The 12,280-nt window shown below is 49.6% G+C and overlaps 1 protein-coding gene across 5 annotated transcripts in view; it reads left to right on the top strand.

The window, feature by feature from the left end:
- The first annotated feature begins 579 nt into the window (after nt 1-579).
- The window catches only part of EXOC6B (exocyst complex component 6B), a 245,126-nt gene continuing 233,425 nt past the window's right edge, over nt 580-12,280 (top strand). For all 5 annotated transcript variants that reach the window (XM_042811691.1, XM_042811690.1, XM_042811689.1 and 2 more), the window contains exon 1: nt 580-704. In XM_042811691.1, the coding sequence (XP_042667625.1) occupies nt 607-704 (98 nt within the window). In that variant the 5' untranslated portion in view covers nt 580-606. The remainder of the gene's footprint in view (nt 705-12,280) is intronic.

The raw sequence follows: 12,280 nt of genomic DNA, 5'->3' as shown, positions 1-12,280 counted from the left end.
ATGGTAGGAGGTCACTGCCATGGGGACACATTGTGAGGTCAATGCCATGGGGACACATTATGATGACATTTCTATGGGGCTGTGTCCCTTCATGGGGACACATTGTGAGGTCACTGCTTTGGGGCTATGCCCCTTCCTGGGGACATGTTATGAGATTGCCGCCATGGGGACATGTAATGGGGTCACCACCATGTGTCTGTGCCCCTCATTGGGACACATTGTGAGGTCGATGCCACGGAGCTGTGTCCCTTCATGGGGACACATTACAAGGTCTCTGCAATGGGGACACATTGTGAGGTCACTGCCATGGGGGACACGTTATGACGTCACTGCCGTGGTGACGCACTGCGAGGTGCTGCTATCACGCAGCCCCGCTTTGCCGCCATTCAGGGCCCGCCCCGCTCCTCCTTCCCTCACGGCTCCTCCCGCCTCAGCGCGTTCCCGCACTACGTTTCCCGGCGTGCCCTGCGGCCGGGCCGTGCCGAGCGGCGCTGGGAGGGCCGGCAGGTAGGTGGGGTCCGCCGGGCGGCACGGCGCTGCTGGGTGCCCCGCCGGAACAACTCCCCCCCCACCCTTTCACCCCCCTCCCACCCCCACCGTGTGAAGATGGCGGAGCTGGAGAGCTTAGAGACGGCGGCGGAGCACGAGAGGATCCTGCGGGAGATCGAAAGCACCGACACGGCCTGCATCGGCCCCACGCTCAGGTACGGCGCGGGCGGGGCGGGGCGGCAGGTGGTGCCGGGCCGGGCGGCTCCGAGCCTCCGTGTTCCTTTTGCCAACGCTCCTCTTGTTCCGAGGGGTTCGTGAAGGGCCGGTTTGTGTTTTCTTAGCGGAGAGGAGCTCCTGAGAAAGCTGCCCCTCTCGCAGCCCCGCCCGATGTGGCTGCTCTCATCGTCCTGCCCGTGTTTGGAGGTGATGCCACCGCCGTTTGGTCGATGGCCCTTTTGTTCTGAAACAGCTCTTCCTCCCAGCGGCGCAGCCCGTGGTTTTGTCTGTGCTACCTGCTGGGTTATCTGCGGTCAGCAGCGCGGGTGGACGCTGCCCTATCTGCCGTCACACTCTCCCATCACCAGAGTTGTTTCCTTCTGATGCCCTTTGGGGGTTTTGTAGCCGTGTTTCCCATTGTGTTCTTGTTCAGGAAGATGGTGAGCTGGCTGCCCGACCTGAGTTTGCTGAGATTGCCTCTTTCTGTTTCTCTGAATCTGATGTATTAGGTGAATTATGCACTTCTAAGCTCTTGCTAGGTAGGCGGCGTGCTGGTAGCATTTGCCATCCGGATGGAAGCCATGCAATCGATTCAGCAAACAGAACATCTCCTGCCTCCTTCCCCCTGCTGAAAGGGGACGGGCTCTTCAGCAGGGTCTGCTATAGTACGGCAAGGGGAAATGGTTTCCAACTCAAAGAGAGGAGATCTAGACTGGATATAAGGAAAAAATGTTTTACACTCTGGGCTACTTGCCCAGAGAGGTGCTGGTGTCCCATCCATGTAGGCTTCTTCTCCCAGGCAACAAACAGGACGCGAGGAAATGGCTGCAGGTTGTACCAGAGGAGGTTTAAGTTAGACATAAGGAAGAACTGTTTCTCTCAGAGAGTGGTCAGGCACTGCAATGGCTGCCCAGGGAGGTGGTGGAGTCACCGTCCCTGGCAGTGTTCAAGAGACGTCTGGATGAGGAGCTATGAGGTCTGGTTTAGTGCTTGAGGTAGCAGTGGTGATGGGAGGACAGTTGGAGTGGATGATCTTGCAGGTCATTTCCAATCTTGCAATTCTGTGATTCATGGAGACCCTCAGGTGAGGCTGGAGGAGCTCTCAGCACCTGATGGGTGTCCCTGTACATTGCAGGCAGTGGGACCAGATGGCCTTGAAGGGTCCCCTCCAACTCAAACCACAGTAAGAGAGAAGTTCCCCGAGGAACTTCATCAGAACACCAAGATGCATTGCTTGAGCACGTGTGTGTCCCTCTGGGAGGTGAATTATGCACACAGGTAGAGGATGCTCGTAGCCCACCTTCATCTCTTGGTTCTTCTGCATCAGGAGCTGCAGAACTTGAAATCAGTGCCAGGTGGGGGTATTGTGTACAGTCAGAGCTCACCCTGCTGTTCCCACCCCCTCTACAATAGGCCTTAATTCCTTTCCTGTATTGGAGTTTTCAAAAATCACTGTTTTAAATGACTCAGGTGGCTGTTTAAAAATGAACGGGTTTCAGCCGTGGGGTGATCCTGTGGACAGAAACCCAACAAAGCAAAGCTTTGCATCTGCAGACAAGTAGGATCATAGAATCCTAGAATGGCCTGGGTTGAAAAGGACCACAATGATCATCTAGTTTCAACCCCCCTGCTATGTGCAGGGACCTGACCAGGCTGCCCAGAGCCACATCCAGCCTGGCCTTGAATGCCTGCAGGGATGGGGCATCCACAGCCTCCTTGGGCAACCTGTGCCAGTGCCTCACCACCGTCTGGGTGAAAAACTTCCTCCTAATATCCAACCTAAACCTCCCCTGTCTCAGTTTGAAGCCATTCCCCCTTGTCCTATCACTAACCATTCTCATAGACAGCCATTCCCCCTCCTGTTTATACTTTCCCTTTAAGTATTAGAAGGCCACAATGAGGTCTCCCCAGAGCCTTCTCTTCTCCAAGCTAAACAAGCCCAGTTCCCTCAACCTTTCTTCATAGGAGAGGTGCTCCAGCCCTCTGATCATCTGAGTGGCCCTCCTCTGGACCTGGCCTTGCTGTAAGGTTGCCCGTTTATCTGGTTGGTTTTGTTTTTAGGACATGGCACTTTTCTTCCAGAAGTTCTCCTTAAAGGGTGAATGGGTGATGCTGTTGATAGGACACGATGAGAGTTGGGTTTCTCCTCAAAACTGAACCAACTGGTTAGAATGTATGGGAACTGCCACTGCTGGGAATGTGGGTGGTTCTTCTCATTCTGTTTCATAGAAGGAAGCGTAGTTAAACTCGTTCCTTAATATTAAGGCTGGATGTGTCTGTCTGTAGGAAAACTTGTGAGCATCAGAGTCAAAGGGAGGTTTGTGCTTTGCTGCATCAGTTGCTGAAGCGCAGCGGTGCTTCGTTAGGAGGCTCGTTAACGATCCAAGCGTAAGCAATACCTGCTGCAAGGATCTTTAGAGCTTACATTGGATTGGCTCAGGGTAAACACGATGTGCTGCAGAGCCCGGAAAAGCAGATGATGAAAACTCTCAGAAAAGGTGACTCACTGCTGTGGGCATCATGGAAGAAGTGTGTCTTCAAGGAGCCAGGCTGGCTTCCCTTCCAGGAACAGCAGTCCTGAAGCAGAGCTCAGAAATAGGCTGTGCTGGGTCTCAGTGCCAATGTGTTAACATCACAGCACTGCACTGTTATCAGTTCCTCACACAGAAGTAGGTGTTACGGCTGCTCTGAGTTGTGCTGATGCGGAGTTTGGTGCCTGGTCTGTGTTATCGGGGCTGGCTGAGGGGTTAAGATGTTAAAGTGAAGGTCCAACCAATTCATCTGGCTGGGTGGGTTGGTGTCCCACCCACCAGGGAGAGTTTTCAGCTAGAAAAAGAGCAAGTGTAGTAATTGATGCCCTGGGGCAGGGGAAGGACGAGATGCCTGCTTGAAGTTCCTTCCAGGCCCATTTGTCTGCTTTTCTTTCTGTGATTCTTGTGCTGGGCGCTGAGCACATGTGGGACAAAGCCCCTCTGAGGGGCTGGCAGGGGAGAAATTCCCTTCTAAATATAAAACAGGGGCATGAGAGGGAGCGTCGCAACAGCGCGGCTGTGTGTGATGAGCTGTGGCTGTCTCCTGCTCGTGGTACGGATGCCATCCAGGTCTCTCTCATAGACATGTGATGGGATGATTGCTGCCTGCTCTCTCTGCTGGGATCCCACTGCAGCTTCTAATCAAAGTTTGTCAGATATCTCCCTCTTCCCCATAGCTCTTGGTATAAAACGCTCCATCTTCAGCCTTGTGTTTCCTGTACTCCTCAATTATGCATTAATGGCTGCAGCTGGTGCAGAAGAAAGGCAGGAGGAGCACGGAGGTTATTCCATCTGACAGCTGTGTATGCGGGCAGTGCAGTGCCGCTCACTTTCCCTGCCCTCAGCTGTCATCTGCAGATGAGCCCCTGCTATTGCATGCATTGCTAATCATCTAAAATCTGTTTCAACCTGCAGGTATTTTGCTGTCCTTTCCCCTGTTGTTCTGCAGTGTCCTTTAACAGCAGATGTCTACTCTCTTTATTATGAAAGTGGGGAGGTGCTGGAACAGGCTGCCCAGAGAGGTTGTGGATGTTCTGTCCTTGGAGGTGTTTGGGGCCCTGGGCAGCCTGGGCTGGTATTAAATGTGGAGGTTGGTGGCCCTGCATGTGGCAGGGGGTTGGAGATTGGTGATCCTTGAGGTCCCTTCCAACCCAAGCCATTCTATGGTTGATTCTATGATTCATTGTCTTCTCGTGGTTAAAATATCTGCTGGTGTTTTCAAGTAGCTTCTTTTTCCATTCTGCATCTTGAGCTCTTCCCTTCCCATTGAGGTTTTATTGGTTACGATAGGATTAGTGCTGACCTGAACCCCTTTAGAAAGCTGATGGACATCAGGTCTCAAACAGCAATCAGTCGTTCAGCGTGAGCTTTGAAACTCCAATGAAAAATACAGCTGTCTTAGATCTGTGCTAATTGTGCTTGTTCAGAGCAATTACAAAGTTGTTCAACCCAGGAATGGAATTGAGCACACTTGATAGGGGATAGTTTCTACTAAGCAGCTCTTGACTGAGGTTAAAGTAGGACAGTAATTAGGCTCTGTTCTCCAAATCCTTTATTAACTTCCCATGAGTTGTCAGAGATTAGCCGTGTCCCCGGTGACCTGTAACCACCTGCCTGACCCTTTCGTTGTCCTTGCCATGTGCTGTGTTCATCCCTTGCTGTAACCATGTGCCAAGGTTCCATTTAAGCAATGGAACCTCAGCTGCAATTCTATAGGACTCTGGGTTTTCTGATTAATCTTCTTAATGGAAAGAGCTTCACCTGGCTTCCTCTTGTACAGATACATCAGAGTAGGTCCTGCATCAATCTGAACTGAAACTATCCCAGCCCTGTGTCTACAAGTCCACGTTCTGGTGCAGAAGTTTGGGGCTTTGCTCTTTTGGGCAGGGCCAGGCTCTTGGGGCTCTTGTTAACCCCTTTGAGCTCCCCAGTGCCCAGCAGACCCCTCGCTTGGCTGGGGAACCCAGCTGTGCTCCGGAGCGTCAAATGGATGCGTGGCATCTTGTGGCCATGTGCCAATCTGGGTTGGATGCGAAGAATGAAGGAGAGCCAAGCTGCTCCTAATCTCTGCTGCAGTGGGTGAGACGAGGATAATGGTCTGCTTTACAGATGTGAAGGGAGGGTAAGGACAGGCATCTGGCTTAAAGCTTTCCTATTAGTGTTTCGGAGGGGAGGCGTGAGGATGGTACGGTGCCTCCTGGTCGCTCTTGGGATCGCCTTTCTGAGCAGTGGGCGGCTGTGCTTGCTCTGCCCTTCGGCTGAGCCCTCCCAGGGTGAGGAGACCGTGCAGCAGATTTGGGATGGAGTGCATCTTCTCAGACTATGAAACACCTTGCCAAGGTCCCAGGTGAAGAACTGAGGAGCACGTGAACAGAATCTCCTGAACTCTGATATATGCAGAGTTACAAACTTTGCAGTGGTGTTGTTGGCATTCCCTGCTCGACTTTGCCTGGGCTCTGCAGGTCCCATCCCTGGGGTCTATGTGTAGCAGCGTGGAACTGCAGCCTCCAGCAAAGGGGCAACGCAGAGCAGCTAGCCACTAAGTGCTGCCCACAGAGCTCGCTCAGGAAGCTGCTTATAACAACTGTAAATTGTCTGCTAATAAAAGCCTCGCAGGATCTTTTGAAGCATCTTTCAGCCCATTCTTCTGCCACCCAGACGGGGAAACTGCAATCTCCTGAAAGCGAGTCTGCGCCTGTGTTCATATGCACATAATTAAGTGTCTTTTATAAGACAGTTCATTGCAATGCCGTTGGAATTGTATTAGCATTCCCTTCTGGTCAGGCTGATGTTGTGGAGAGAAAATAGCAGCAACAGCTCTCGTGAAGTAATTCAGCACCAGCAGTGATAGTCCAGCAGGAGACGGACCTGGCTGCCTTAACGTGTGTGGCATCGCCTGCAGGTATGCTTAATTTACTTAATTGTTATCTCTCATTTCATGAGTCCTTTCTATCTGCTGCGTTAAGGGTATCTTAAGGATATTCTGTCTTTGTTTTTAACAGAACAGCTGTTTATTCCATGGCTGAGGAAGCCTTGCGGTGCTTACTTTGCAATTCCTTTTCCCAAAGGATAGCAAACAGTCTTTGGGAAAAGCTGCACTAACCGGGCTTGCTTAATCCAGAGAAAACAAGTCGGGTACACAATTTGTCTTCAGATATAGAACAGGCTGCTGAAAAGATGGATAAAAAGCTCTTGTTGTATTTTATTGGTACAGTACGGTCGTACCAGCACTGCTCTGTTCAGGAGCTTCCAATGGATCTCCCACAGATTTCCCCCTCAACTTCTTAGCCCACCAACTCTCTAATGTGTCAACATCTTAAAGTGATGAGTTCTGCAGTTTAGTTGCATGTCACACAGCTCAGCCAAGGTCGCTGCTGCACTGCTCAGAGCATCTCCTGCTGTCACCTCACTCCTTGGCACAGGCTCTATGGACCCATGCATGCATGCATGCAGCAGGCATTCAATCCTGCCTTTCTTCAGCGTTACGATGCTGCTGGTTTGGAGTGGTAAATGTGCTTTTCAAGCAGTTTCATTGCCACCCACACGCATTTAATACTTGTAGCTGATGCTTTTCAGTTTCATGTTTCGGAAGGGAAGAAATGAAGAAGCACGCTGCTTTTCTTTGTGGTAATAACGGTTCTCCTCCTCGCATAGAGGAGCTTAATTTGATGTAACAGCAGATCGGGTTGGATGTTAAGAGACATTCCTTCCCCAAAAGAGCAGTCAGGCACTGGCACGGCTGCACAGGGAGTGGTGTGGTCACCATCCCTGGAGGTGTTTCAGAATTATGGGGATGTGGCACTGGGGGACGTGGTCAGTGGGCACGATGGGATGGGTTGGGTTAGGGATCTCAGAGCTCTTTTCCAATCTGAATAATTCAGTCATTCTGTAAAATCTGTCAGCTATCTGTTTGGGGTTGGTTTGTTCACCTCTGGTTGGATGTAGGATGTAGGAGCCCAGCTCTGGGGTTGAGGCTGCAGCTCTCACTGAGCTGTTCCACCTCCAGCGTGCGCTCCTTGAAAAGTCAAAAATAGGCAACCAGTCTGCTTGGCTTCCTATGGGTGTGCAGTGGGAATAACATCCTTTGATAAGATTTCTGATGCAGCTTTAGGTCATGGTGAGGAATTGTTCCCCTGTGAGTGCCAGCTTGTTTCCGAGTGCCATTTGTCTTTCAGCACTGAGGGTGTGCTGTGTGTCTGTCTGCTGGGATTTCAGTTCTGTGCTTCCAGACTGGTTTTGATTTGGAAAATCAGTGTCTGGATCATTAGCTCTCCTGGTAGGTTGGCTCAAAAGCTGCCTGTTTGCTGAGACCTGAGGGCTGGCTGTTTGCTGAGGCCAACACGCGCTGCTTTGCGTTTGTTCAGGCATTGCTTAGAGACAGAGGGGCTGAGCATCAGGAGCAGAAAGGGAAAGGATGAATGCAAAGATGAATGTCTGGAGCGTTTTTCCCCTCTCTGCTGAGTCATGAGGAGCTTCAGTGTAAGGCGAGGTGCTGGAAGGGAAGGGAGGGCGGCTCTTGAAGCATTTTAGCTGATGGATGAAGCTGCTGACTTCACTTTCAGGCTGATGTCTCAGAGTCCCATTCTTGAGCAGTGCTGACAGGAGTGGCAAGATGGGTGAGGTGAGCACACCTGGTCCCAGCCAGTGATACCAAAATTGAGCTGGGCTGCAAACTTTGTCATTTACACTTCATTTCAAGCAGTGCTTTGGGATGCAGATTGTTCCTATGCACTGCCTAAGTGAGGGCTTTGGTGACTCCAGCTTCTGTGCAGAGGATTTGAGGAAGGGCTAAATATGAAGCAGAGATTTCTTGGACTTGAGCTCCCTTACTGCTAGGTATAACAGTCTGGAAGGTGGCACCCATTAATGGAATATTTTCCAAATATTGCCTTTCTTAAGCTAGCTTTTCTTCTGTGTTGTCAGGAACTAAGAGTAAAGATCAACTGAACCAGCTCACCAATCCTTTTGTCCTCTTTCTGATTAGGAGAGCAGCAGGCATCAAATGATGCCCAGAGCAGTGCAGGTGCCCAAGGTCATGGATGGGAGGTGGGGGGCACCCAGCCCATAGCAGGGGGGGCTGGGAGGGCTCTAAGGTCCCTTCCAACCCAACTGTTCTAGACTCTGTGATGACTTTATGACTCAAACTGTAGCTTCTTAGAGAAACTATGCCCTTCCTGTTAAATATATCTGCATCATTCTCAGCCTTTTTCCTGACAGCCAATGTAATCTGCTTGCTTTCGAAGCTGCTAGTGTGGTGGAGTGGAGCAGGGTGGTGTGTGAGGTCATGAGGAGTTAAGCAGAGCCTGAACTCCATGCAGGACAGCCCTGCAGAGCTGCGGTGTGCAAGTAAGAAGGGTTTGGCCAGGAGTGGAGATGTGAGGAAGGTTGTGGGGTATTGGTGGGACAGGCTGATGGCTTTAATTCCTCATGAATTCACCCGTGTTCTCAGCTCAGAAATGAGCCTCTTTGGTAACGATGCGTAAGCTTGTAGTTAGCAAGCCTGCAAGCTTGCCAACATTGCAAAAGGAAGGCAGAGATCTCCTCACCCTGAATTCTCAGAGAGTCCATGGCATCTGATTGGTAACATGAGGACTCTTCAGTGAGCTTGTGTGTTTTGTAGGGCAGCATGAAGGTCAGTAAGTAGGAACAGAGCAGATAGATCCTGCTGCAGAATAACCTTGCACAGATCAGACTTGTTTGACTGCTTGTGTGGAATGAAACGCCTCACCTGGGAATTCGTGGTGCTGCACATCCAGTAGCAGAGAACACTGGGCTTCTTGATTTCTTCTAGAGCTGTACTGAGGTGCAGAAAGCTGTGCAGCCAGCAAGCAAACCAGCACTATCTCCTGCTGCTGTACAGCTGTGGTGTTGTCAGCAGCTGCTTCAGAGCGGTGATCACAGGAGCGCCGGTGTGGTGCCAGCATGTTGGTGCTCTGTGCCCACATAACCACTGGTCAGGCAGCTCACCTATCACCTGCCACCTGTTCTGAGTAACACTGCCTGCTGCTGTCGTGATTGCTTTCCTAAAAGGTTCACAAATATATGAGAAACTTCACAGTTTGGAGTCACAACTCAGGCTCAAGTTAAAACCCTGCTGCTTCTGGCTTGCGCCTTGTTTGGTGCTATTGGACTTTCTTTACATTTATGTGCTGGAAAACATTCGGTCTGAGCTTTCTGCCCTTCCATGCAGGGCTGGAGAAGACTTCTTAAAGAGAAACAAAGCCAACCTTGTGCAGGGGTAGCTATCCCAGTGCTCCTCCAGGCTAACAGCACAGCCTGACCGCTGCTACTCGTTGCCGTCCTTTGGATTTCCAGCAAGTTGGAAGTGTTGCAGCTGAGCCAGGAAGTATGTGCTGCCTTGACCTGAAGTGGAAAAGCATGTTTACATTCAGGACTCCAATATTCAGAGTTTTCCAGTGTCTCTGGTACTTGTGGGCTTTGTTTCAGGTATGTGTTTTTCCTGTGGTCCCTGCAGTACTGATAGTTGATGTTTCTTCCACATCTGCAAAAAAATAGAAAAAGCAACTAACAACAAAAGAACAACTCAAACCCAGCCCCACAGACTCCAGAAGCTGCTCATGTTTGCTCTGTAATGTGTTGGTCCTGCTTGTTTGCTCCAGAAGCAGCAGCTCAAAAGGAACATCCCATGTTGGTAGCATGCCATGAAGTGCTGCGTGCATTTTGCATTGGAGAGAAGTCCAAAATAGGCACTGGAATGGAACCTGGTAGATGACACATCCCCAGCCTTCCATGAAACACACCAGAGGGGTTGAGCTTTGCTGAAAGCTTCAGATAGTGCTGTACATCTGAGTGGAAGGTGAATTCTTTTGCAGTGAGTAGCAGGGGGGAGGAAAAACGCAGTCCTTTCATCATCCTTTATTTGTCTGTGCTTCGTCATTGTTTGTCCTCTTGCTTGATTTTATTATTTTAAACTAAAGATGTAAAAATCTGAAGCAAACAACAAAGCTTTCTCTCCTGGGAAGTGTGATGTAATTGAATTCCTCTCACATTCTTCTGAGTAATAGAAATCCCTGCAAAGGAAGCTAGAAGTAAAGGAGCATTTTGTTGTTTTCCCTACAAATAGCTGTTTTTGGGGGCTCAGAGGTGAGGTTAAATGCCACTCATTATTGAGAGCCCAGGCACCATGAAATAGCCTGTAGCTGGGATGTGGTGCCTGGCTGAGTTTGGCCTTCAGACTCAGTTCTTCACACTGCCCTTCCTGAAGGGATCCACGTCCTCTCCAGTGTTTTGCTCATGCAGCTGGAGAGAATTATTGGGATTATTTTTTCCGGAGCATTTTTAGTGCCGATGGGCAGAGCTGAGTCTGGCAGAGGTTCACTTGAAACCTGGCGTGCAGGATGCTCAGTTAGGGTGTGAGGTTAATTAATCTTCATTGAGCTAGTTAGGATGTGCTTTCGTTTTTATTGCAAACTATGAGTAATGACGGTAAGGGATAATTGGATTACAAGAGCAAAATATGTGGGACGTGGCTGCTTTAGTGCTAAGCTACCTGGCTGCACTCTGTCTTTAACCTTTAAGAGGTAATAATAACACAACCGTGTTTAATTACACTTGTGGGTAAAACTGGAATGCAAAGGTTGGAAGCAGGGGCAAGGACAGAGATACAAATGGAAGCTGGAAATAAAGGCAGGAAGTGCAGCTCAGGCTGCCCAGGGCCCCATCCATGGCCTTGGGCACCTCCAGGGATGGGGAATCTGCAGCTCTGAGCAGCAGTGCCTGGGCTTCACTGTGCTCCAAGTAAAGCATTCCCTCCTAATATCTAACCTGAATCTCCCCTCTTTGAATTAAAAGCCATTCCCCCTTGTCCCATTAGTATCTGCTCATGTAAAAAGACAGTCTGTCTTGGTGACATGTCCTCCTGGGGGACTATCTCTTTCCATAGGGCATCCAGCTGCTGAGCTATCTAGCACTCTTATATGTGCAAGCAAAGCAGATAACAATGATAATCACATTATTTCTTGGACAAACGTGCCAAATACATGAAGAATGCAATATATCTTTAATATATATTCAACCGTTGCATGTAAAGATATTTTTCCTCAATCCTCCTATCAATTTAGGGCTGTGAAAAGGCTGATTCTCCTTCCTTATCTAAGATATGTGAGTGGCTGAGGCTGTCCCTGTCCTGCTGGAATTCCTGCTATCTCCTTGATGAATGCCTGCCTTTGGAATCTGCTCATCTGCTGGGCTGAAAATGCAAGAAGCGTGTGAGAACTTCTGTCATGCATGAGAAATGTGAGCTGCTTCGTGATGGCGACTTGCAGACAAACACATCTGTCCTATTTTTGGTTGACTGAACTGTTGCCCAGGGATGATTTTATTCACTAAAACACTAAAAATACTTGTTTGTATTACAAGAAATACAAAGCATTTCTTTCATTCTTTTATTTCTTTTTTTCACTCCTCATCCTTACTTGCAAAAGACCTGCATCAGTGGGATATTTGCGGCCAGTCCCACAGCTGTATTGGTGTTGTGGACTGGGTTTTACTAGGTGTACACAGGGGGAATTAATCAGTGTGAATAGCCAGGGTGTTTGAAAGAAACTCTGTTGGTGGGGAGGGATATCACAAACAGATAAATTCCCTTGCCAACGCTGAAGAATGCCATGAAAAACCTGCCACCTCCATCAGCAGTGTGGTAAAAATGACTTCACGTTGGCAGAGAAGCAGAATGAAAATCTGCTGGTTTCAGGCTAATTGCATTTTGGAATGTTTTCTGTGCAAGATTTGTAGGTTGTAACATACAAGACGTGTTGTCCGCTTGCCTGCCGTCTGTCGGGAGACAGAGAAGAATGTGTGGAGTTGGAACTGCTCTGCACATTGGGCATGGCCTGGGTTGATTGGTGGTGTTGGCATAGCTGGGTGGTTGATTGGTGGTGTTGGCCATAGCTGGGTGGTTGATTGGTGGTGTTGGCCATAGCTGGGTGGTTGATTGGTGGTGTTGGCCATAGTTGGGTGGTTGATTGGTGGTGTTGGCCATAGTTGGGTGGTTGATTGGTGGTGTTGGGTATGGCTGGGTGGTT

This window comes from Centrocercus urophasianus, unplaced genomic scaffold (genome assembly GCF_019232065.1).
Source record: "Centrocercus urophasianus isolate 14NV4802_14NV808 unplaced genomic scaffold, USGS_Curo_1.0 seq_13, whole genome shotgun sequence".
NCBI lineage: Eukaryota > Metazoa > Chordata > Aves > Galliformes > Phasianidae > Centrocercus > Centrocercus urophasianus.
This window is presented reverse-complemented; position numbering and strand designations above follow the sequence as displayed.